This window comes from Zalophus californianus, chromosome 13 (assembly GCF_009762305.2).
Source record: "Zalophus californianus isolate mZalCal1 chromosome 13, mZalCal1.pri.v2, whole genome shotgun sequence".
Lineage (NCBI taxonomy): Eukaryota > Metazoa > Chordata > Mammalia > Carnivora > Otariidae > Zalophus > Zalophus californianus.
The window spans coordinates 24062192-24086992 of NC_045607.1; the positions used below are offsets into that span (position 1 = coordinate 24062192).

At 40.3% G+C, this 24801-nt stretch overlaps 1 protein-coding gene across 6 annotated transcripts in view; it reads left to right on the top strand.

Moving 5' to 3' along the window:
* TMEM245 (transmembrane protein 245) overlaps nucleotides 1–24801 on the top strand; it is a 101076-nt gene that overhangs the window by 48788 nt on the left and 27487 nt on the right. For 5 of the 6 annotated variants that reach the window (XM_027615242.2, XM_027615245.2, XM_027615246.2 and 2 more), the window contains 5 exons: nucleotides 4589–4679; nucleotides 11941–12039; nucleotides 14035–14166; nucleotides 18023–18145; nucleotides 18275–18420. In XM_027615242.2, the coding sequence (XP_027471043.1) occupies nucleotides 4589–4679; nucleotides 11941–12039; nucleotides 14035–14166; nucleotides 18023–18145; nucleotides 18275–18420 (591 nt within the window). The remainder of the gene's footprint in view (nucleotides 1–4588; nucleotides 4680–11940; nucleotides 12040–14034; nucleotides 14167–18022; nucleotides 18146–18274; nucleotides 18421–24801) is intronic. The other variant, XM_027615247.2, reaches the window with a different exon arrangement.

Genomic DNA, 24801 nt, shown 5'->3' on the forward strand with positions numbered 1-24801 from the left:
GTAGTCACTAATTTAAGTAGGAAATACTCAGCCAGTTTTAGGATTGTAAATTGACATTTAACTTGGTTTTCTCCTTTCATTTCACTTCATTTCTTTATATAAAACCTGCTTGGACATTTCTTGAACTTGGTTTAGAATCATATTTGAATATCCTTAAAAGGATGTCTTTCAAAATATATTTCTCTGCACTTATCTCCTGTTACCCAGAGCATACTCAAAGTGCTTGTCCTTAATATTTCTGATTAGTTACAAATTGTAGTCTATCTGTACAAAGGAATAATACTTAGCATCAAATAAAAATTAACCATATATGCAGCAGCATGGATGAATCTCAAAATAACTGCTGAGTGAAAGAAGTCAGGCAAAAAAAAAAAAAGTCCATACAATATGATTCCATTTATGCAAAGTTCTAGGAAATGCAAACTAATCTATAGTGACAGAAAGATCAGTGGTTGTCTGTGGATAGTGGGCTCTGGGAAGGGAGTACATAGGGGCACAAGGAAACTTTTGAGAGTGATAGATATGTTCATTATCTTGATTAAGGATAGAAGAAAAGAACTGGCATAAACAGATTTCATTCTAGAACAGTTTTTCCCTCTGTACTGTGGAGAAAAGATGGACAGGGTATAATATTTGAGCCTTTTAGGTCAGTTAAAAGCCAGAGTAAACCAGGTAAGAGATGATGAAGCCCTTAATTGTGGACAGTTATAGTGGCAATGAACAGGATGGACAGATTTGGTGATATAGTTGGAAGAAATGTAGCATTACTTGTGTTTTTGGCTTTGTAAGTTGGCGGATGATGGTAGATTCACCAAGATGGGAAATAGAGGAGCAGATATGGTGGGGAAAAGAATTCACTTACTTTTTTACCTGTTGAGTTTGAGGTTCCTATGGTAAGTGTAAGCAGAAGCATCCGGTAGGCAATTGCCTATGTTGGTGTGTAGTTCAGGAGAGAGATCTGGAGTGAAGTTAAAAAAATTGGCAGCCTTAATATCTCAGTGGCTCCTCTTCTTTGATGGTCATTCTTCTGTAGTGGAAATAAGTCCAGACGTCCAGAGCCCCTCTGTATGGTTTTCAGTTGCAATAGGACTGACTGTCTCTACTACTGTATTGAAGGCACACACAATCTGGGGAGCCCTGGATCAGAGTAGTTTAGAAAGTTGCTTGTTTTTATTTTTAAATTTTGAAATAATTCTAGATTCATAGGGCATGGCAAAGAAAGGCACAGGGAGGTCCCATGGACTCTCCGTCCCACCTCCTCTAATGTTGTCATTTTGCGTAACTATGATACAGTAACAAAACTAGGAAATGGACAGTTCACTTGTTTTACATGCACTTTGTGTGTGTGTGTGCGTGTGCGTGTGCACTCTCACAGTTTTTATCATATGTGTAGCTTCCTGTAAGCTATCAAGACCAAGACCATCAAGATACAGAGCTGTTCAGAGCTGTTCCATACCACAGGCATCCTCATGCCACCCCTTTATAGCCATACCTACAGCATAATTCTGTTGAAATTCATTGAAGGTGTTGTATGTATTGTTAGTGTGTTCCCTTTTATTGCTGTGTAATATTCCATGCAGAAAGTTTTGTGTTTTGTTTTGTTTTAAGATTTATTTATTTTAGAGAGCTCGAACAAGTGGGGGGGGGAGGGGCAGAGGGAGAGAGAGAGAAAAATCCAAGCAGACTCTGTGCAGAGTGGGGAGCCAGACGCGGGGCTTGATCTCACAACCCTGAGATCATGACATGAGCCGAAATCAAGAGTCGGGCACCCAACTGAGTCACCCAGGAAGGTTTTTAAAAGCTGTTTAGACTTTGATGATTTGTGGAAAGTCTGATTCTTTTGCAACAGATTAAGGGGGTGGACATGAATACTAATGGTTCTTGTAGTCTTGGTACCCAAGTGGATTCCTGTCCTGAAGAAGGCATTTGACTTAGTAGAAAATTCATGTGGGTATACCTAGTGGAGGAGATACAGTTAAGAATTGGTCAGGGGTCCTTGGATGGCTCAGTCAGTTAAGTGGCCAACTCTTGGTTTCAGCTCAGGTCATGATCTCTAGGTCCTGACATCAAGCCTGGTGTCAGGCTCTCCGCTCACTAGGGAGTCTGCTTCTCTCCCTCTGCCCCTCCCCCCACTTCTCTCTCTCTCTCTCTCTCTCTCGCTCTCTCAAATAAATAAATAAATCTTTAAAAAAAGGAATTGGTCCTATATATTTCCAATGTGCACATTTTATACACCCTATGTAGGTACCTCGACTCCCCATGAGTGTATTTGGTGAACTGATGAATAATATGAAGACAGGATAGTGTCATCTTTACAGCGCTTCAAAGAAAATGAAGTTGAAGTTGGAGCACATCTTAATTCTTGTCTTGGATGGTTCTGTTCACTTGGAGTCCATTTCCTGCTTTCTGCTAACTAGTCTCAAGCCTGTTGATTCTCATGACCCTCATTAAGAGATGACATTAAAATGGTACTGAATGTGACTTAGACCTTCCCTTACTTGGGAAGAATCCAACAGGCTAAGCTAAGTTGTTTTTAATTGTTCTCTTGGTAGGTCATATTGTGATACAGATTAACCTTTACCCAGGAAGATGAGGGTACACCAGTCCAATTTATAGGAACTTGGTTTCTCCTAAGGGATTCCTCTTAGCGTAGGAGAGTTAGTGATTGGCTCTGGTTGGTAGAAGGTCAAAGCACATCCCAGCGTGTCCCAGCCAGGGTTGCTCAGGTGGTTTTGGCCCTGTGTCTCCTAGAGGGCACTTCTTGTGAGGAGGTCTGGACGGAGCCAAGATCTTTGACTTGGCCTCAGAACAGCTCCTCTCATCTGTGGCTCTTAGGATACCTGTGTGAGTATTTTGGCAAAGTGTTTTCATAGTAGCCAGCAAGAATTATCAGGCCTAATAGACACTTGTTAGTCATTAAAAATCTATTCAAATACTAATGTGAATCCTCATACTTTAACACTAGAGGTTATAATTTTCCCCATAAAATGTCGTACTACATAATTGAAAATATTCAGCAGTTCCTTCAAAGCACTGATGAGCCTCTAAATACTAGAATAATTTAAAATATACTAAATTTCTCCCAAATCCCATCTGTATTTAAAGATTTCAATGTTCTGTTCATGTCTTCATACTTAGATTATTATATTTGTAATCATCTCTAAAGTTTTGTCTTAACTTGCTGAAAAATATTTGAGAATTTGCCAAAAGTTTCAGAAATACTTTATTTGAAGTGTAGCAAGAATGGGTTAATATTAAAGATTGAAACCATTACCAATTTGACATTGCATTTTCTAATGTATCCAAAATGTCTTTTTCTCCGTATCATTACATTTGTCCCTCAGTGGCAGTTGGCTTTCTCTTTAGGACCATCTTTCTCTTTCTCTCACACACACATACACACACAAGCAAGTTATCACTTCCAATTTACTATATAAAGTACTACAAGTATGTAAAACAGCTGTACGTTGAGAATGTTGCTCATTTGACTTGACTCTTTCCCATAAGCCAGCTTTGTATTTTGTGTCATATTTAGGCCTCAGGAAAGTTCTTAGTTACTGTTTGCTTTGGCCTTTGGGCATCAGTCATGGATAGTTGAAATCAGGACTATTAAATTTGTGAATGCCAACATCTGTAGTATACAACCTTTTGAGGTACAATTTAAAGAATATATGAGGGGCTCCTGGATGGCTCAGTCAGTTAAGTGTCTGCCTTTGGCTCAGGTCACGATCTTGGGATCCTGGGATCGAGGCCTGTGTCAGGGCCCCCTGCTCAGTGGGGAGTCTGCTTCTCCCTCTCCCTCTGCCCTTCCCCCTGCTTGTGTGCTTGCTCACTCTCTTTCTCTCAAATAAATAAAATCTTAGAAAAAATAAAGAATACATGAAGATATTTCTCCTTCAGAAAACACTGGGCATATGTAATGTGTTATTGATTAAGGCAGATGATACAGTCTGCTTAGTTAACAGGATAGTGGGGAGGCCGTCTCTCATGGCATGAAGAGTAAACCTTGTAGACGCAGCTCCTTGTATAGCTAGAACTCTGCTCGGGACTTCCTCACATCATAACGAAAAAGATCTCCATTGAAAACAATGATTTACTCTCTCTTGTTTTCTTTCTCAGTTCTCAGATCAGCATGTATCAGAATCACTTTCACGGCTTGTTAGGGTACTGGTTGCTGGGCCTCAGCTCCATTTCTTTTTCAGTAGGTCTGGACCTGGGCCCAAGAATTTGCATGTCTAACAGGTTTCTGAGCAGTTCTGATGCAGAATACGGCTGGTCTTGAATAAGGCAGATAATCCGGGATATGTATGGGCAGAGAAACCAGGTAGAGCAGAATGAAAGGGAGTTTGTGGGGAAAGTGGGTCTAAAAGCTAAGGAGAGCTTGAAGGGCCTCTCCGATGGTAGAATTAAGTGTTAGGCTTGGAAGTCGAGGATTCCTGCCTGAGATTCATTTGTATCTGCTTGTGATGACTGAGCAACAATTTGTCAGTAACTGATTGTTTAAATACATGGAATTCTGAGAGTTACTGACACAGTCCACTAAAAATATACTAGCTTGTAATTTTTTCATTTTTTTATTTTAAATTAGTTGGCTTCCTGAGGCTCAAGTAGTCCAAAGGGCCCTCAATTCTGCAGCTAACAACGTGTACCAGTACGGAAGAGAATGGATAACACACAAGGTAAGGGAAGAGCCTCTGTCTCTGGCTTTCTCTCTGCAGGGTCTTCATTGGTAGGGGCTTCCTGCTTTGATGAAGTGTAAGTAGAGATTCCTTTAGAACAGTTTCTATTTTTTAAATAGGCTTAAATATATAAGTCAACAAGAAACATATAATGAAAGTAAACCTCCTGGAGGATTTATTTAATAGTGCTAGTAGCCTGAACAGAGAGGTTTGTCTTTTGCTTAATATTCCATTATAGAGATATACCACATTTTGCTTATCCATTCATCAGTCAATGGTAGGTGTTCATTATTTGTGCATTAGGACAGAATAATCGTTAAAATTGCGTGGTCAAATAAGGCTTTGTGGAGAAAAAAAAAGGTGGTTAGCAAATATTAAATATTATCTGCTGGTGACTGTGCTTGGCAGTTTCCAATTTGTTTCATTTAATCTTTCCAAGAAACCTGTAGTAGTCTAAATTGTTTGGCCCACTTTACAGAGGAAGAAACAGGCTTAGCAAGGCTAAGTAAATTCCTAGTGGTTGTGTAGTAAATTGCAGAGCTTGGTTTCAAACTGAAGATGAATTCGGATCCTTGTTCTTTCTGCTGCACACGCTAGAAGTGCCTGCCCAGAACTGGATCAGGTGCTTCACTGGGGCACTTGAGATAAACCTTGAAGGAATGAATGATAGGTTTTCGATGAATAAAGAGAAGGCATCGTGTATTTTAAGGTGTGTTTATGTGGATCAAGATGTGGAGGCAGGAGTGTGCTTGAGGAGATTAGCTTGTCTGAAGCTTTGTGGAAGGACATGAAGGATAGAGGATAAGGCCCAGTTACTGCAGGTAAGGGTCAGTCTCCATGACACAGATTTGGGATGCCCCCCCCCCACTATTGCCTATGGGAAAGAAGGAAATTTGGAATTTTAATATATTGAAGTAATTAAGAACATCTAGGGATTGATAAGATTTGTTGCAGTGAGATGTATGCCCAGAAAAAAATTACTGGTATGTGATTCCTTGTTCGAAATTCAAAAACAAAATCTCAAAAAAAAAGTTATCTTAAAAATTATACTGTACACATGTGTATAGTAATCTAACCTAAGGATGGAATTGTGGTCGAGTAAAAAGTTAAAGATCTGTGTAACTGATTTTCTTGAGTCCATACCAGGGGACCTCATCAAATGCCACATGAAAGTCTTTAAAAAATTTTGCTGAGTAAGTGAAAGATAAAGTTTATGGGTAGAGATCTCCTAACTATCATAGAAGAAGATCCAGTCATTGCAGAAGCCTTTTAGACCTCTAGAACTATATTGGCTGACTTACTCTGCTGAAAGCATAGCATTTACTTTTTTGGTTTTTCTATTTGAGTTCTGGAATTCTTACCTGTTTGGAAAGAGCTGGAGAAATGTGCCTTAGATTTTATAGAAATAAATTTCAAATTACTTAGAAGATAAGTTTGAAACTTTTGTTCAAGACGCGAAAAGGGAAGACAGTTGAAGAGAGATGGGTATTGCTAACAAAGGTTGTAACGTATTCATGTCCTGATTTGGAAGACACGGGGATAATATCTAAAATCAACCATTGAATGTCCATTGACTGATGAATGGATAAGCAAAACGTGGTATATCTCTATAATGGAATATTATTTGGCCATAAAAAGGAAGGAAGCACTGATACATTCTACCATGTGGGTGAACCTTGAAAACATTATACTGAGTTAAAGAAGCAGTCAGACCACATACGTATGATTCCATTTCTATGAAATGTCCAGAGGAGGTATATCTATGGAGACAGAGAGTAGAGTAGTGGTTTCCAGGGGTGTGGGGGGTTGAGAGAAATGAGGGAGTGATTTCTAGGTAGTATGGAGGTTCTTTTTGGGGTAATGAAAATGTTCCAAAATTGATTGTGGTGATGGTCCCATAACTCTGAATATACTAAAAGGAACTATTGAATTGTACACAGAAGTGGGTGAATTATAAGGTGTGTGAATTATCTCAATGACTCAGTCAGTTAAGTGTCTGCCTTCAGCTCAGGTCATGATCCCAGGGTCCTGAGATTGAGTCCCACATCGGGCTTCTTGCTCAGCAGGTAGCCTGCTGCTCCCCCTGCTTGTGCTCATTCCCTCTCCTTCCCTCCCTCTCTCTGTGTCAAATAAATAAATAAAATCTTTTTATTTTTATTTTTATTTTTTTTTAAAGATTTTATTTATTTATTTGAGAGAGAGCGAATGAGAGACAGAGAGCATGAGAGGGAGGAGAGTCAGAGGGAGAAGCAGACTCCCTGCTGAGCAGGGAGCCCGATGCGGGACTCGATCCCGGGACTCCAAGATCATGACCTGAGCCGAAGGCAGTCGCTTAACCAACTGAGCCACCCAGGCGCCTAATAAATAAAATCTTAAAAAATAAAATAAAATAAACCTTGAAATTTTAGGGGTAGCTTTTTTTTTTTAAAGATTTATTTATTTATGTTAGAATTTTAGAGCATGCTCAGAGTTGGGAAGGGGAAGGGGAAACAGCAAAGGGAAAGGAGAGGGAGAGAGAGAAGCCCAAGCAGACTCCTTGCCTAGTGGGGAGCCCAATGTGGGGCTTGATCCCACAATCCTGAGGTCATGATTGGAGCTGAAATCAAGAATCGGATGCTTAACCTACTGGGCCACCCAGGCGCCCCTGTAGCGCTAGCTTTTCTAATAAACTCAGATCTCATCTAGCTAAAAATCATGTGAGATTTGGGTCCTGAGAGCTAAAGTGTAGAAAGGGCTAAAGCTAGGGGAAAAGGTCATACTCAGAAAATGAAGAGTTTTTTAGGGTATGTTTAGGTATGAGCAGAGAAGATTCCTGTCTGCCTGCCCCAGTCTACCTTGTCAGCCTTATCTCCTGTATCGTCTATGCATTATTCTACCCAGACCTGCTAGTTTGCTGTTTGCTCAAATCTAGTTTACTTTCTTCATTTGACATCCTTGCTTAAGCTAACCTTTCTGCTTAATAGTCATGAATGGGTTTTCTCTGTCCCTTCTCCCATGCCTAGAATGAGGGAAGTGACAGCCAGTCCACAAATGTGCCAGGCACTATTCTAAGTGCTGGGGGAAAGCAGTAGAGCAGAAAGAGTTACCACCCTCCCGGAGCTTACTCTAATGAGAGGAGGCAGATGGGAAACATGTCAAGAAGTAACCATTTCAGTCCTAGAAGTGCTGTGACCAGGTAATGTAGAGAGTAACCTAGGGTGATGCCTTAGCTAGAATGCCAGAGAATGTCTCTCAGAAGGTGATGCTTTCACCAACACTGGGAAAAGAATGTTCAAGTTGAGGGCATAGAAAATTCAAAGGCTCTGAGATACGAACAAGCTTGGTTGAAGGAAAGAAAGAAGGCCAACATGGCTGGAGTGGGGGATGTGACAGGACGAGCCATAGGTGATGATAAGAAGTTGGGATTTTATTTTAGTTACAAAGATAAACATGGATTTAAAGCAGAAAGGGACATGACCTGATTTAGGATATTGAAAGCTCATTTTGGCTGCTTTATGGAGAGTTGGGCAGGAATGGAGAAGGCAGGGGGCTGGCTAAAAGAATATTATTCCAGTAGTCCAGGGGACATGTTGATGACTTGGACTAAGGGTGGTAGAAGTGGAAATTGGGAGAAATGGTCACATCTGGGATATATTTTTGAGCTAGTTCTGACAAGAATTACTCATGGGTTAGATGTGGAGTGAAAGGGAGGGAAGTTTTGGTTAGCCCACCTGGAAGGGTAGCTGTGCCTCTTCCTGAGATGGAAAGATCTGGAGGTGGTGGGGAGGGTGGGGGGTGAGGTGGGGAATTACAGATAGATGGGGCTGTAATCCTGTTTGGGGTGTGGTAAGTTAGAGATACCTAGCAGATATAGAAGTCAAGGCACCACGGGGCACCTGGGTGGCTCAGTCGTTAAGCGCCTGCCTTCGGCTCCAGTGGCTCCGGTCGTGGTCTCGGGGTCCTGGGATGGAGCCCCGCATCGGGCTCCCTGCTCCGCGGGAAGCCTGCTTCTCCCTCTCCCATTACCCCCTGCTTGTGTTCCCTCTCTCGCTGTGTCTCTCTGTCGAATAAATAAAAAATCTTTGAAAAAAAATTCATACTATTGTTTAAAAAAAAATAAGTCAAGGCATCAGAAAAAGCAATTGGACATACATAGCTGGGGCTCCGAGGAGAGATCGGGGCTGTAGGTGGAAGTTTGAATATCGTCAGATAGTACCTATCACTCTACCCATCAATAGAGATGAACTGTATTCGTTTGGTAGGGTTGCCATGACAAAGTACCACAGGCTGGGTGCTCAGACAACAGAAATTTGTTTTCTCATGGTTCTACAGGCTAGAAGTCCAAGATCAAGCAAGGTGTTGGTGGGATTGGTTTCTTTTGAGGTGTCTCTCCTCAGCTTATGGATGCCTGTGTGTTTTTCACATGGTCTTCTTTCTGCCTGTGTCTGACTCTTAATCTCTTTTTATAAGGACACCAGTCATACTGGATTAGGGCCCACCCTCAATGGCCTCATTTTAACTTAGTTACTTCTTTAAAGACCCTATCTCCAAGCACAGTTACATTCTGAGGTACTGGAGGGGTGAGGATCTCAACATACGAATTTAGGAGGGTTACGGTTTATCCCATAACATGGCCTAGGGAGACAGTACAGACAGAAGAGGCCCAAAGATAGATTCCTGGAGCACTTCAAGCTTTTGAAGGTCACAGAAGCGAGCCGGCAGAGGAGACTGAGGAGGAGGAGCAGCCTGTGAGGTGGGAGGAACTACCTGTGTGTGTCTTAGGACTGAGAGAAGATTTTGCAAGAAAGACTTGGTCAGCTGTGGCAGATGCTGGCAAGGTTCCAAGCAGAGTGAGAACAGAGAACTGCCCACTGATTCCCCATCCCCATTTTACAGATGAGGTTTCTCGTCTTCCCTTAACAAAGCTCTCCAGCGGCATTCTGACTACTCTTAGTGCTTCATTGTCTTTCATGTGCAAAGAGCATCTCCTCTACCGTCAACAGTACCTGGGCTTTGGTGATTCCTCTGGGAGCAGTGATGTGGCCGCCAGGCTCCCTGTGCTCTGGCCCAGTCTTCCTTGTGATTTGTGATACATCCTGTAATGTCCCAGGGTGGTGTTCGTGATGTTCTGCTGTGGTTGGCAGCACCACAAGTTTGAAACGACGCTGAATTCTGCCTTAAAAGTCGTGGTGTTGTAGAGTTGCTCACTGTTGTGCTGGGATAAAGGGGCTGTGGGTCTGAGATGGTGCTTGACTGCGGCAGAGGCCACTGTGCGGGCGGCCTAGACTGGGCGCTCCTCTGGGCAAGGAAGGGTCCCAGAAACTGAGCGGACAGTGACCGAAAAGGTGGGTAGTAGGAAGTCTGTGAGTCTCTAACAGTCGTGATACCTAGAAGACAAACTTAAAGTAATCAAAGGAAGTTAGGGGTAATTGTGGCTTATAGTTATTTGGGGCCGTTTGCTGTGTTAGGTGTTCTTTGTTCATAGATTATAGATGCTGAGTTGAAAGAGTATTAGAGTTTTTAATCCTACCCTCTGCCAGTTAGCTGCCTGACCTTGCGCCTGTCATGGGACCTCCCTAAATCTGCTTTCTCATCTTGAAAGAACAAAGGTGATAAAAACCTTCTTCTGCCTAACTCTTGTTGTAAAGATCACATAATGTAGGGGAAAGCCATTTGTAAATTGTAAAATGCTCTGCAAAGATAAATGGTTTTTATTATATTCACTCATTTGCATTTGGTGTATGAATAAATATAGAGGAAAATATTGGGCAGATGTGTTTGCATCCAATAGGTCTAAAAACTGGTTCAGATGGCTATAAGGACAGTGTCAAGTGAGCAAAAGGTGTGGATAGGACACACAAAAGAAGATACACACTGAAAACCAACGTGGAAAAATGGTCACTCTTGTAACTGAAGAAGAAAATAATAAATAATTGGTTACAGTTTCACACCTATTAAATTATCTAAATTCATCAGTCCATAAGGCTTTGGAAGAATTGGTTTATTCATACAATGTTGGAAAATATTAATTGGTACAATTCCTGTAGAAGACAATTTAGCAATGCATAGCAAGAGCCTTTAGTAAAGTGCCTCTATCCTTTGATTCCTGTACATTTATTGTACTATTAATAGTAAGAAAAAAATTGTGTGTGAGGATGTTCATTGCGGCGTTACTTGTGATATTAAAAATTGGGAACATCTCTATATTCCTTGATCAGGTAATGTTAAAATAATACCAAAACTCAATGAAGTGGGGTGCCTGGCTCGCTCATTCAGTAGAGCGTGCGACTCTTGATTTTGGGGTTGGGAGTAGAGATTGGGTGTAGAGATTACTTAAAAATAAAATCTTAAAAGAAGAAAAACTTAATGAACTAATATGGAACCATTAAAAATGAAGATGAAAGTTAGTGATGAAGTGATGAAGAATTCTAAATTTCTATAAACAGGCAGAAAGTTGCAGAGGATATGGAAAAATAGAAACAGTTATGGTAAGAAAGTGGGACCACAAATTCATATTTATCTTTTAAAAAATGTCTTTGGGGCACCTGGGTGGCTCAGACGGTTAAGCATCCAACTCCTGATTTTGGCTCAGGTCATGATCTCAGGATCATGGGATTGAGCCCCAGGTCAGGCTCTGCACTGGGCGTGGAGCCTGCTTAAAATTCTCTCTCTCTCTCTCTCTCTCTTAAATAAGTAAATTTTCTACTATTATGCTGTGGTTTTAATAACAAAACATGCGGTATTATAATGAATAATTTTCCTCAAAGTTATCTTGTTTCACTGTACTTGATTCCCAGAAACCCCACCAGTCAGTCTCATTGGTTGTAACTCTGAGACCTGACATCTCTCAGCAGACTATGGGACATATTTGTGTTTGTAGCTAAGGTCCTAAAATTTTCTGTGGTAATTCTTATACCGGTGATAAATGTAGCATGGATTTCTGTGTAATGGATGAGCACTTGGGCCACATGCAACAGATTTTTCTCTGGGCGGATTTGCTGAGTCAGTGATCATGGTTTTATAGGACCATTCTCTTACAACGTGAAGTAGCTCTCTTAAAGACCCAAAAATAGAGGGAAGCAAAAAGCCAAGAAAGGCAAGGAAATTTGCTAGGAATATTGAAGAGTAGAATTTAAGAAAAGATCATAAGGTAGCTAGAGGCAATTTAATAGTCTGGAACATTTTAGTTTGATTTGGAACAAATGTAAAGACCAAGCATGAATTAATTTTACTGCATTGTTGTCTGAAATATTAAACCAGATCATATCTATATTTCTTCCAGCTTCATAAAATTCTGGGAGATAAGGTGAACAATACTGCTGTAATTGAAAAGCAAGTACTAGAACTTTGGGACAGATTGTATCATTCTTGGTTTGTAAAGGTAAGTTATTTTATTAGAGGATTTCAGTTATAAACTAATAAAGTCCTTTTATTTTACAGACTCACTGACTAGATAGATGTTAATTAGATTATTAACATTGGGATATCATTTATTGAAATTTTTAAGCTACAAGGTCTTAAACTTCAGGTTACTAAAAGTCCACTTGAATTGATGGCTAATCTGCATGCAGAACCCACCAGTCCCTGTGATGGGGACTGAACACAGGATGAAAAACGGCATCATCAACAGCATCTTAACTCATTACGTGAAATGCAATGTAAACAATGTATATAATGTTAATTTTTCTAATGGCCACCTGAAAAAGCTAAAAATAAACAGTTGAGATTAATTTTAATATTTTACTTACCCCAACATACCCCCAATATATCATTTCATTATGCAAACAAGTAGAAAAAATCTTAGTGAGATATTTTATATCCTTTGTTTTTTTTCTTACAAGCCTTGGAAGCCTGGTGGTGTATATTTTGTACTAATGCTGTTTTTGAACTCTCCTGTTTTTGGACTAGCTCCATTTTAAGTGCTAATAGCCACATGTGATTAGTGGCTCCTGTTTGAGATAGTACAGCTCCAGACATTAAGAACTTGTTCTTTGAGGAAGTAAAAGAGATCCAAAAGTTTGGAGATCTTGATTTTTAATCACCTTTACCTGTTCTTGTGCTGATATACTATTATTACTTCAGAAATTGTGGTGGAAAATAATACCATTTTCCACTAAATATAAAAATGCTGGTTTTGACAGCAGCTGCTTGTGTGGGGTCATGCGGTACACCGGGTTGGCTGGGCCTGTGGGCCTTCAGGAGCAGGGATGTGGAAGAGGAATGTCCAGTGGGGAAGGAGTAGAGAACTGGACAAGTTGGTAGTTAGTTTTCACAGGGTTGACAGTAAGGAGAAGAGGAGCATGTATGTATCAACCTCTTCACTTGGGGTAGAAGGGAGGAAAGCTCAGTTTCAGATTTGAATTTGCTGCTCAGTGACCTGTTTTTACTCTTCCCCTGGGGCAAATTGAGGGAAGTGTTGGTTTGGGGGTTTCAAAGAGGGGAGGTTAGAACTAATTGAGGAATTTGTAGGTAGCTATCTGCTGAAGAACTGGTCAATTGGAAAGGTGTCTTTTTCCTCTGCTAAGTCTGGGGCTTCTGCTTACAAACAGCTTTTTCTATCCCTCACCCCCTTTTAAAAGCTTCATTTTATGGTCCAGGAAGCTCAGTGTTTTAAAAGCATAGGTTTGTAAGCAGGCAGGTGTATTCCTTTCTTTATATCTTCTACTAGGACCTAATGTGTTCATTGCGTAATGAAGAGTGATTTCACTGTGCCGTTGGCAAAAGTGTCAGAATGCAGACAAAATGTTAAGAAACAACTTTTGTTTCTGAATGTTAACCTCACTAGTCACTTTGTTTATTCTAATCTCTTTCAAATTTAATTATTCCTGCATTCTTGTCAGTGTAATTGTCTTTCATATGGAGTTAGATTCCCCCCATTCTTGTTTCCTTTTCATTTTCCCCCATTTTGTCGAGGTGGAATTGACATATAACATTGTATTAGTTTTAGGTGTCTTTTATATTCTCTCCCCCCTTGCTCTCTTTATCTTGTGTGGAAGATTAATAAGGGGGATGAGAAAAGGAGGAAAAAAGCAAAAATGGGAGACCCCCAAAAAGGTAGAGGGGCTGAAAAGAAAAAAGATGGTAAGTGCTTTGTTGGTGTATAGTTGTACATATTGAGGAACAAAGTGTGTTCACAACTGTATTTAGGAAGGGAGCATTTGAGCTAGGCTGACACGTGGTATTGAGAAGATAAGTAGAAAAATAGAGTTCAGGTCTTTAGATGGAGTTCTTAGCTGATTTCTTAAATAATGCAAAATTTTTCACCTTTGAGTAACTGCTGAAGTGCTCAAGTGGACCTAAACTGAAATGGGGTATTTATACTTTTTCTGCTTTGGATTAAATGGAGATTTCATGTGTGAACCATTTTATTCCATAGAATGTAACGCACTCTGGAAGGCACAAGGGACACAAGATGCATATAAGTCGTCAGAGTAGCTGGCTGGGAGATATCCTGGACTGGCAGGATATCGCCTCCTTTGTTCACGAGAACATCGAGACGTTTCTTTCGGTAAGAAGTAGTATTTTTAGTGAAACTGGACTTAGAAATAAAAATAGAAATTCTAATTTACAGTTTTCCTTGCACTGTTAGAGGCCTTTAGTTACCCTGTTTTTAATGCCATGACATTTACAATTTTGAGAGTTCTAAATGCCCTAGAAAGATGGCCAAAAGCCATAGGCCACAGTGGTAAATAGTTCCCTGGGTGCCATCTCGGTGGTTGAAGAGTAACTGAGCAATGCTGAGTCAGGAAGCATGTGTGCAGTGTTGCGGACTCTCACATTCTGAAAGACGGGTGTTCCTGTCCCCTCAAGCTGACTAGGATGTCCCCAGGCTGGACCCTGAGAGAGAAAATGGCCTTTCTGGTGGGCAAGGTCTTTGGCAGATGGAAATACGGTTCCAGTTACATTAGAGAGACTGGATATTCTTTAGTCCACACTTCGGCCATGTACCACCCACCTCTGCCTTGTTTGCCAAAGGGTCAAAGGTGGCAAGGAACCATGCTTGGTTCCACAGCGTGTTTTGTAAAGTGTCTTGGCATGTGGCTTTTCACAGAGATGAGAGGAATTTTCTTGCAAATAGACTCATGACTTTGATCAAGTCAACGAAAGTTGAAGTTTGCAATGTAATTTTTTTTTAAGATTTTATTTTTAAGTAATCTCTACAACCAAAGCAGGGCTCAGACTCACAACCCTGAGATCAGGAGTCGCACATGCTACCAACTGAGCCAGCCAGGTGCCCTGCAATGCTAGATTTTTTTAAATTTAATTTTTATCAAACTAATAGATGACCATAGTGGAGAGTAAGGAATATTTTAAGATTTTTTTTGGTAAAAGAAACAGCGACCTGCTTTGTGCTTCTCCACTTCAGTCTCATTTTCTAGAAACAGTTGTCAATTCTTTTAGCTTTCTCTGAGTATTTACCTCTAAATTTCCAAAATAACATTTATGTTGGCCTGTCTTGGTTTTGCAATTTGTGATATTATATTTTGGCTCCCTGATATGGAAGATGGAAGATAAAGATGTGATTTTGAAGTCTCTCTGTACTCTCTTACACCACCTTTGAGGTTTTCTTACAACTCCTTTGGTTCTTCTCCTGTCGCTGCACTCACACTTGCCCTTCCTCCCATGCACCTAATACAGCTGATCAGAGTTTGGAGTTAAATCTAGAAATTCATGTCCTTCAGTTCTAAGACTTTATGGTTTTGATAGTCCCCTCCCTCTGTTTCCTCTAGTCCAGTGGCCATGAAACTTTTTGGTCTGAAGATTCCAAAGCGTTTGTTTTTGTGGGTTCTATTGATTATTATTGTATCAGCAGTTAAAACTGAGAACTTTAAAAATATTTATCAATTCACTAAAAATAACATTGCATATTAACATAACACATTTCTTGCATCTGCAAAGTAGCCTTTTTCCAAAACGAAATGTAATTTTTTTTAAAGATTTTATTTATTTGTCAGAGAGCGAGAAAGAGAAAGAGAGCCCAAGCAGGGGGAGTGGCAGGCAGAAGGAGAAGCAGGCTCCCCGCTGAGCAAGGAGCCCGATGCAGGGCTCGATTCCAGGACCTCGAGATCATGACCTGAGCTGAAGGCAGCCGCTTAACTGACTGAGCCACCTAGGTGTCCCCAAAACAAAAAATTATTTAGTGAGAAGAGTGGCTTTATCTTATATTTTTGCAAATCTGTTTAATGTCTGGATTCTCATATATTCTTCTATATTCAGTCAATTGGAATACCTTGTTTTGACTGATATAAGAAGAAAATCCAGCCTCATACGGATATGTAGATGGAAAAGAGGGGAGTCTTTTAATAGCCTTTTCAGATAATTGTGGCTCTTCTTTGATCCTACACCAAAACTCAACAAATGGTATTTCTTACAGGTTAGTTGCAGTGTGGAATTTGAAACTGTATCAATAAACTTTTTATACTGTCTTGTATTAAAGTCCATTGATCTATCTTGGCCAGAAATGGGTCTTTTACTCTTGCATATTTTTGTGATATGCACTGGTCATTTGGAATATTGGTTCACTGATTTTTTACATCATCTAAATATCAACATATATTCTTACAGAGTATAAAACAATCACATTCTTTAACATAACTACCTGTCTCATCAGAAAAAAATCTTAAGGTGTCAAGGTCAACCCTTGATCAAATTTTTTTTTTTTAAGATTTTATTTATTTATTTGATAGAGACAGAGAGAGAGAGAGGGAACACAAGCAGGGGAAGTGGGAGAGGGAGAAGCAGGCTCCCTGCCGAGCAGGGAGCCTGATGCGGGGCTCAATCCCAGGACCCTGGGATCATGACCTGAGCCAAAGGCAGACGCTTAACCAATTGAGCCACCCAGGCGCCCCTCAGATTTTTTATTCCTGCCTTCATACTTGTAATATCCAAAAGCTCTCACATTCTAAAACTTTCTTCCTAATCCCCTTGGTTACACAGAAAGTTTACTTGATTGTTGTTGGAGACTGACAGTCAACAACGTATTCACTTAATTTCTTAAGAATTACAACAGAGTATTTCCTACCAGTGTGACCCAGAAACTATTTAAATTTTTTTTGATAAAAATTCCAAAATGACAGAAGCCCCCAAAGGAATGCATGTAAAAATCACAAGTAAGGGCATTGTTGATTTGTTTCTTGGAATCAGTGGTGTTTTTCATTCATTTATCCCACAAGGTCAAATGGTCAGTCATGCATATTTTTGTAGGCATTGCGAAGCATTTTCAAGATTTTCTGTAAGGAGTTATTGTAAATGAAACCAGCCTGCAAAAGCTCTCCCATGAAGACTGAGCTGAGGTATGCAAGAAACACCAGGGACAACAAAGTATGCCTTTATAAATGGTACATTTGAGATAGGAAAGGAATGGATAGGCCTTTCATAGAACAGATGGTATAACTTGCACATATGACAAAAAACAGAACTGCTGTTTTGGAAAGGGCACACCAAAATAAAATCAGACATTAGACTTCTGGTCCCAGCTCTAGTTCCATTTCTTAGCTCCAAGGCCCTTGGGCAAGTTTTAAAAAATCTCTGACTTCAGTTGGTCTATCTTTACAATAAAGATCATGTCATCTGCATTGCTTCTGTCACAGGGAACAGATGTTATCATGAGGGAATTTAAGTTCATGGGGAGATAGGAAATGAAATCATGTAGGTGTGCCATAGATAATGTACATCTTCTTTTAGTAATATTTAAGAGGTATTAATAACTATTTTAATAACTGGTTCTAGTGAATTTGCAGGTGATGGATTAAATGAACATTTTAAGTCTTGATGTAAGGGTCATTGTCTATCTGAAGAAAGATTTTCAGCTGCAGAGTTCTGCCCTTGACCTATTTCTTTTATTATGATTTTAGTGAAATCATCCAAGTGATGCTTTTGTGTTTGTAAGTGAATCTAAGTTGGAGGTGGCAAGGGGGGAGGCGTCTAATAAGACAAATACTAGAATTTTCATGATCTACACTTGTGATCCTATACAGGTTGCGTTCTGGCGTATTCTCCTGTAGGTATTTTTTCTATAAATATCATTTTTACATAGTTATAATCATGCTGTATATAAAGTTTTTATTTCCTACTTTTTCAACTTTGCAGTGTATCAGAAAATGTTTTTCTGTGTTATAGTGGAGCTATCTTTAATGGCTACCTAATATGATTTGGAGTTAGGTTCACCATGATTTTCTTAACCATTTTCCTTACTATTCAATGTTCGTATGATTTCAGGGGTTTTTTTTTTTTTTTTCATTTAAAACAATACTCTGTTCTTTTCAGTTTCTGGTACTCGCACTTGTACTAAAAGCACAGCACAGAGCTGTAGAAACTTCTTTCTGGAGGATTAGTTCTGATGTTCAGCTTTCCCTCTTCATCAGATCTTGGAGTCTCTGTGGATCGTCATGAGCCGGAACGTGAGCCTGCTTTTCACCACTGTCACAACACTCCTGACCATCCTTTTCTACAGTGGGACTGCCCTTCTCAATTTTGTGCTGTCTCTGGTATGTACAGGTAGATAAGTGCATGGTGCCTCTCTTTCCACAGTAAAGCACGTTCTTGGTTCCATTTATGTTTCCTTCCTGTAGTTTCCAAATGTGATTTTTTAGGAGATACTATCCTTTGTTTTGCAGATAATTTTCCTGACCACCCTATTTTATCTATTAAGTTCCAGTGATGAGTACTACAAGCCAGTGAAGTGGGTGATAAGCCTGACACCACTATCTCAGCCAGGTCCTTCTTCTAATATTATTGGCCAGTCTGTGGAAGAAGCTATCAGGTAGGGAGAAGATTTATGCTGTTCGTCTTTCCATTAGAAACTGCTTTCTGTGAGAAGCCTGTTTTCTGTCTTGAGCCTTTCTAATAACATTCAGTGCTAAACTAGTGATAGACCCTGGTATTTTCAAAAATTGTTATTTCCTTTTGAGAGAATAATGTGAGCAGTGTAAGTTTTGATAAGAAAAAAATTCAGTTTCAGTTTCCTGCCGTCAGTCTTAGGAGTTAACAGCTTTCCCCCACTGCAGGCTCTTGCTCTAGCTGCAGCTCCTCTCATCATGTCACTTGCTGCGGAGAACCCCCTCTGGCACCACACATACCTCCTTTTTTCTGGAAGCCCTCCTATTCTCAGGAACTGTAGCTGTGCCCAGGGATGGGCAGCAGATGGTCTTTCTGTTTCTTCCTCTCTTCCTCTGTAGCCAGGCTGTGCCTTTTGCATGAGGGTAGATTGGATACTGGAAATGCAAGGTTTCTGGTTATTTTCAAGTCACTGGCCAGAAACTTCCATCATGTCTGGTGGGGTCCATGTATTGCAGGCTTGGCTTCTGAATTAGATGATTCTTCAACTTTTTTTCTTCATATGTGCTTTCCAAGTCTTTGGCTCCTGGTTCCCCCTGCCTTCCTCTTTGTCATTTGGGATAGGGAAAGGCCTCTTGCAGCTCAGGCCTATCTCAGCTCCTTCCCCACCCTTGTCCCCCATTGCTTTTAGCTCATTAGGATCCTACTGTATTTTTACTGCTTACAAATAGTTGCCCAAATTAAATCCTCATGTTATCCATCAGGGTTTCTTTTTCAAATAAGTTGTTTGCTAATGGTCTTAAACTTATCTTGAATAGTGAATTTTTGGCTGGCCTTTATGTTTCCACTTACTTTTAAGAAATAGCATTCCTTGGAACTCGTCTTTCATAGAAATCTTGATTTGACCTGCTAATGCTGTCTGACTGATCTTGGCTTATTTCTTCATTGTGTTCATTTAACAACTGGTTGAGGATACCACTTTGGTCTCTGGAAAATCCTCAGTTACATTCAAATAGCATACATGTTCCTAAAATACATTCTCTCTAGAAAGTTTGCTGGATTATCTTTCTTTTTTCCTATTAGCAAGGCCTGGGTAAAGTCTTCATCAGTATCTTGCTTCCTTTATTGGCCATCAGGTAGGATTTTAAAGAATGCCCTTATCCTCTGTGGTGCTCTTGGGTATCCCATGTGGGACCATCTATGTAAAGATTCCAAGTTTGGGGGGCGCCTGGGTGGCTTAGTCGTTAAGCGTCTGCCTTCAGCTCAGGTCATGATCCCGGGGTCCTGGGATCGAGCCCTGCATCGGGCTCCCTGCTCAGCGGAGAGCCTTCTTCTCCCTCTCCCACTCCCTCTGCTTGTGTTCCCTCTCTTGCTGTGTCTCTCTCTGTCAAATAAATAAATAAAATCTTTTTTTAAGATTTTATTTATTTGAGAGAGAGAATGAGATAGAGAGAGCATGAGGGGGGGAGGGTCCGAGGGAGAAGTAGACTCACTGCTGAGCAGGGAGCCCGATGCGGGACTCGATCCCGGGACTCCAGGATCATGACCTGAGCCGAAGGCAGTCGCCTAACCAACTGAGCCACCCAGGCGCCCAATAAATAAAATCTTATAAAAAAAAAAAAGATTTCAAGTTTGGGAGTGTATTATCTAATGTAACAGTTTTCAAGGTGAACCTGTCTTCAGGGAAGAAACTTGCTGGCTTTAGCATCCCTTCTAAGTCTATATGATCATGGGGTATCATCTTTATTGAGTAAATAAAATGTTGAAAACTCTAGTAATAAATTCACGTCAGTTTATCTAAGTGACCTCTATCTGACTCAAAGAAGTTTATGTAAATCACTCAACCAAAAAGAAAAATAACCTTCTACCTTCCTAATAGGCCAAAACTATCAAATCAACCATGTCAAAGGTTGGCAGAATCCTTTAGTCAATGTGACTAAAGCCAAGCCTTACAGAAAATTATCTACCTTGTCCCATTAAGAACTTCAAGAGAGTTACTTCCTTTTCCTGAAATAACCTTTATTAACACTGACTCTTATTCTCACAAAAGCTTTTCTGTTTTCAAATCACGGTTCTTGAATTTTCTCTTGTTCTGCTTTCTTAGAGTGAACCACTGGTCAGCTGTCCTCTGTCATTCCAGTCAATTTTGTTTTCATACCAAATATGCCACCTCCTTTGTTTTAAACTTAATTCTTTAATGTCATGGTTGCTTGGAATTGGTAAGCCGAGCTGTGATTTGTATGTCGGTCCAACTGGTTGAAAGCACATATCCTGGAGCCCCTGGCTGGCTCAGTTGGTGGAACAGGTGACTCTTAATCTCAGGGTTGTGAGTTTGAGCTCCACGTTGGGTATATAGTTTACTTAAAAATAAAATCTTTAAAAGAGCAAGCAAGCAAGCACATATCCTTCTGGTGTACCATGGTGCCTTCTTCTAGGAGTTGCTGGTTGGGGCAGAAGATTGTGAGTTTAATTTGTGACACTGTTAGGACTGTTCAAATGGACACGTGAGGTTGGCAGCTAAAAATTCAGGCCTTTGACTCATCAAGGGAATTTGACGTTAGAAAGAGTAGGGTCACGTCTCTAGGGAGAGGAAATACATATGTGCCTTTTCATAAATTAGATTTGCCTTATCTTCCTGGGATTGTACACACTTAGGCACTGTAGCAGTAGCCCATATCTTGGTTCCAAAGGATACTGGTATAAAAACCATTCGTTTTATCATATATTTAATTTTGGAAAAAGTTTAAACTCTCAGTACCAGAACTATAATCCTAAAGGTTGTCAAAACTGAAAAATATGGTCCAGACTAGATAACTTGTCTGGACCATTTGTGTAACCACAGCTATATCAAGTTATGTAAATTAAAGATTATAACTCAAGACAGTTTTTAGTGGTCCAAGTGCTTTTTGTCTCTTTACTGGGTCAAATTCAAGACCTGAAATGGACAGGTTTTACACAGATGCCTCTCACATGTGTAAGATAACAATGAGTTCTAGTTCTCAGAGCTCTTTTTTTTTTTTTAAAGATTTTATTTATTTATTTGAGAGAGAGAATGAGAGATAGAGAGCATGAAAGGGAAGAAGTTCAGAGGGAGAAGCAGACTCCCTGCCCAGCAGGGAGCCCAATGTGGGTGGGACTCGATCCTGGGACTCCAGAATCATGACCTGAGCTGAAGGCAGTCGCTTAGCCAACTGAGCCACCCAGGCGCCCTAGTTCTCAGAGCTCTTGTCAGAGTTTTCATTCTGAAGGATTGTGTTCAAGATGGAATATGTTTCTTCATGAACAAAGATTTTTAAGAGGAAAAATATTAATATAAGTGAATATGAAAATGTTATAAAGTCCTGAGAGTGCAATTTGGTCTGCAAATCATCAATGAAATCAGACTTCATAAACATCAACCATTAGTTGTCATCACTGTTATGGTCAAGTGAAAATTATTCAACTCGTTTTATATGTATGATCCATCAGTAAGTTGAAGGTGGAATTGAAATTGAGAGTTAACTGCATGGCCAGGCAGCCAAAGTGTCTAGGCTCTTGAAGCTTTTCCTTCCGAAATATGTGGCTACTTTATGATCACCATCTTGTTGAATTTTTGAACCTTAGTTATGATTCTCAGTTCTGAGTAAGTAAGTGTTTTTTCTAAATTGAATATGTTTGTGTATTCATTTGGATTTTCATTTCATGAATTTTTGAGTTAGTGGCATGCATCTCTTTTCCCCAAACCATTGTCGTCCCTGTAGAGCATGTTGTGTCCTGAATGTTTGCATCACACCCTTCTCCCCCGATGCTCCCATTCTGCTTGCTCTGGTGGAGATATTGCACATTACTAAGTTGCATGTTGTCACGGCCTCCGTGCAATTTAGTGTGTGTGATATTTTCACATGAGTGCATGCACACGGGTATGGCTCTTGCTTGTGGGATTACAGCTTTTCAGTGCCGGTGGGTGGGAGTCCTACTTACGAATTGGATGGGAGAATGTGTGTACTGTGAGATTTATTTTTTCTTTTTCTTTTTGTTTTTTGGAAAGTGAATGTGCTTCTCACCTCTACCCCCCACCTCTGGAAAATTAAAAGTATTTGGGTTAAAAAAAAACAACTGTGTCGATTATTCAGTAAATCAGTATTTCTATTTTTGACTTTGAACAAATTAAATATTGGTTGGAAAGAAATTCTCATGAATTTAAGGTTATAAACATTTGTTTAAATTAAAACATATAAGGAAGAGTTTAAAGCTGTAAGAAAATGTATTTTCATTTATTTGAAGAGGTAACTGTCCTAACACTGGAATAGAGAGACAGAATCTCTTACTCATATTTGGGAAGATCAAATTAACTGAAGTTCTTAAGTAATAACCCACTCAGTAAAAATAATGCCTTTTTAAACTACTTGATTATAGATCGGTCTAATAATCTTAAACCTTTATGTCAAGTTTCCAAGGAAATGACTTAAGAAACTTTGTCTTGTATTTAGTTTCCCATTGTGATGCTTTAAAAATTGTTAAATTAATTTTAATAGCCTTATAATTGAATTAGTGTTGAGATACAAATGTTTGCTATTTGCCCAAATGATTCAAACAACCCCTTGTTAATTTTTTAGTTAGCATTAGAGTAAGCATCTGTGATCAGTGGGCACTGTGAAAAGACACAAAACCATGTATTGGGGTGCCTGGGTGGCTCAGTCGGTTAAGTGGGTGCCTTTGGCTCAGGTCATGATCCCAGGGTCCTGTGATCAAGCCCCGCATCGGACTCCCTGCTTGGCGGGAAGCCTGCTTCTCCCTCTCCCTCTGCTGTTCCCTCTGCTTGTGGTCTCTCTCTCTCTGTCAAATAAGTAAATAATCTTTAAAACAAAACAAAACCAAACCATGTATTAATGTATAAAAATATTGAATTAATATTTCTACTGCCAAGAATTCCAGTTGATTGAATGTGATGTCACTATTGTATGCTTCTGTGTGTGACAGTGACTCACTGTTTTTTCCGTTGCGGATGGAAGCCTTCTACAGAAGCGGTCTCTCTCTGTGCTTCCCAGCAGCACACTAGGCCTGCTTGTGCAGCCTGATCATTCCCCTCTGTAACGGGGAAATCCAGTGTCAACCAGGTTTCTGTACACTTCACCATGGAGCTGGGTCTCTGGGGCAGATGAACCAGGAAACGGAAGGAGATGTAACTTTTCTTTCTTTTTTTTTTTTTAAAGATTTTATTTATTTATTTAATTGAGAGAGAGAGAGCGAGAGAGGGAACACAAGCAGGGGGAGTGGGAGGGAGAAGCAGGCTTCCTGCTGAGCAGAGAGCCCGATGTGGGCCTCAATCCCAGGACCCTGAGATCATGACCTGAGCCGAAGGCAGACACTTAACCAACTGAGCCACCCAGGGGCCCCGAGATGTAACTTTTCAAGAGAGGTTAGGTGGTAATGAAGAGAGCTGGGGGATACTTTTCCCCGATTGGTAATTTTATCTGCTGTGTTTCTGGAAGCTGGCCTGCCCTGTCTGCTACTTAGCCTTCCCTGGAGGAGCAGTATATTGTAGTGAGGGTAGAACACTGGTAAGGTCATGCTCGTGGCTCTTTCCTGAGGAAACGGTAATCTGGTAAGTCTTCCTATTTGACCTTTAGAAAGAAAAGAGGGCAGAACCAGTGTAAGGAAGTGTTGGGAGTAGGCAGAATTTGATTTTGGACTCTTTTCTTTCTTCTTCCTTAGACACGTACTCTACTTGTCTATGGTCTAGAGCCTGGTGTCCTCTGAGGGCATAGAGCTTCTTGACTGTGGCTTATCATTCTCTCTGGCCCCTTCCTTGCTTCAGTCTCATTCCATTAATCCTGGTCATCTGATCAAATCCTGCGTTGTCTGGCCAGTTTTCTCTCACTTGTTTAGAAAAGTAACAACACCCCTTTCTTCTTCTTCTTCTTTTTTTTTTTTTTAAGCTTCCTCGCCATCTCTCCCCACAAGAACACCCTTTTGGTCAGAAATGAGAGAGGGCTGAGAGCTGAAGGGAAGTATTAGCTAGCTTGTAGAAGAGTTAAGTTTCATCTTAGAGTTTAGTTTGTAAAGGGTGAGGAGCGAGCTGGTTAAGAATTAAATCCTAATCTGACCAGGCTTTTTTTTTTTTTAAGATTTAAAAAAAAAAATTTATTTATTAGAGAGAGCATGAGTAGGGGGAGGGGCAGAGGGAGAAGCAGATTCCCCGCTGAGCAGGGAGCCCTACATTGGGCTAGATCCCAAGACCCAGGGATTGTGACCTGAGCCGAAGACAGACACTTAACTGACTGAGCCACCTAGGTGTCCCCAGGCATTTTTTTTTTTTTAAGATTTATTTATTTGAGAGAAGAGAAAACGTGAACCAGGGGAGGAGCAGAGGGAGAGGGACAAGCAG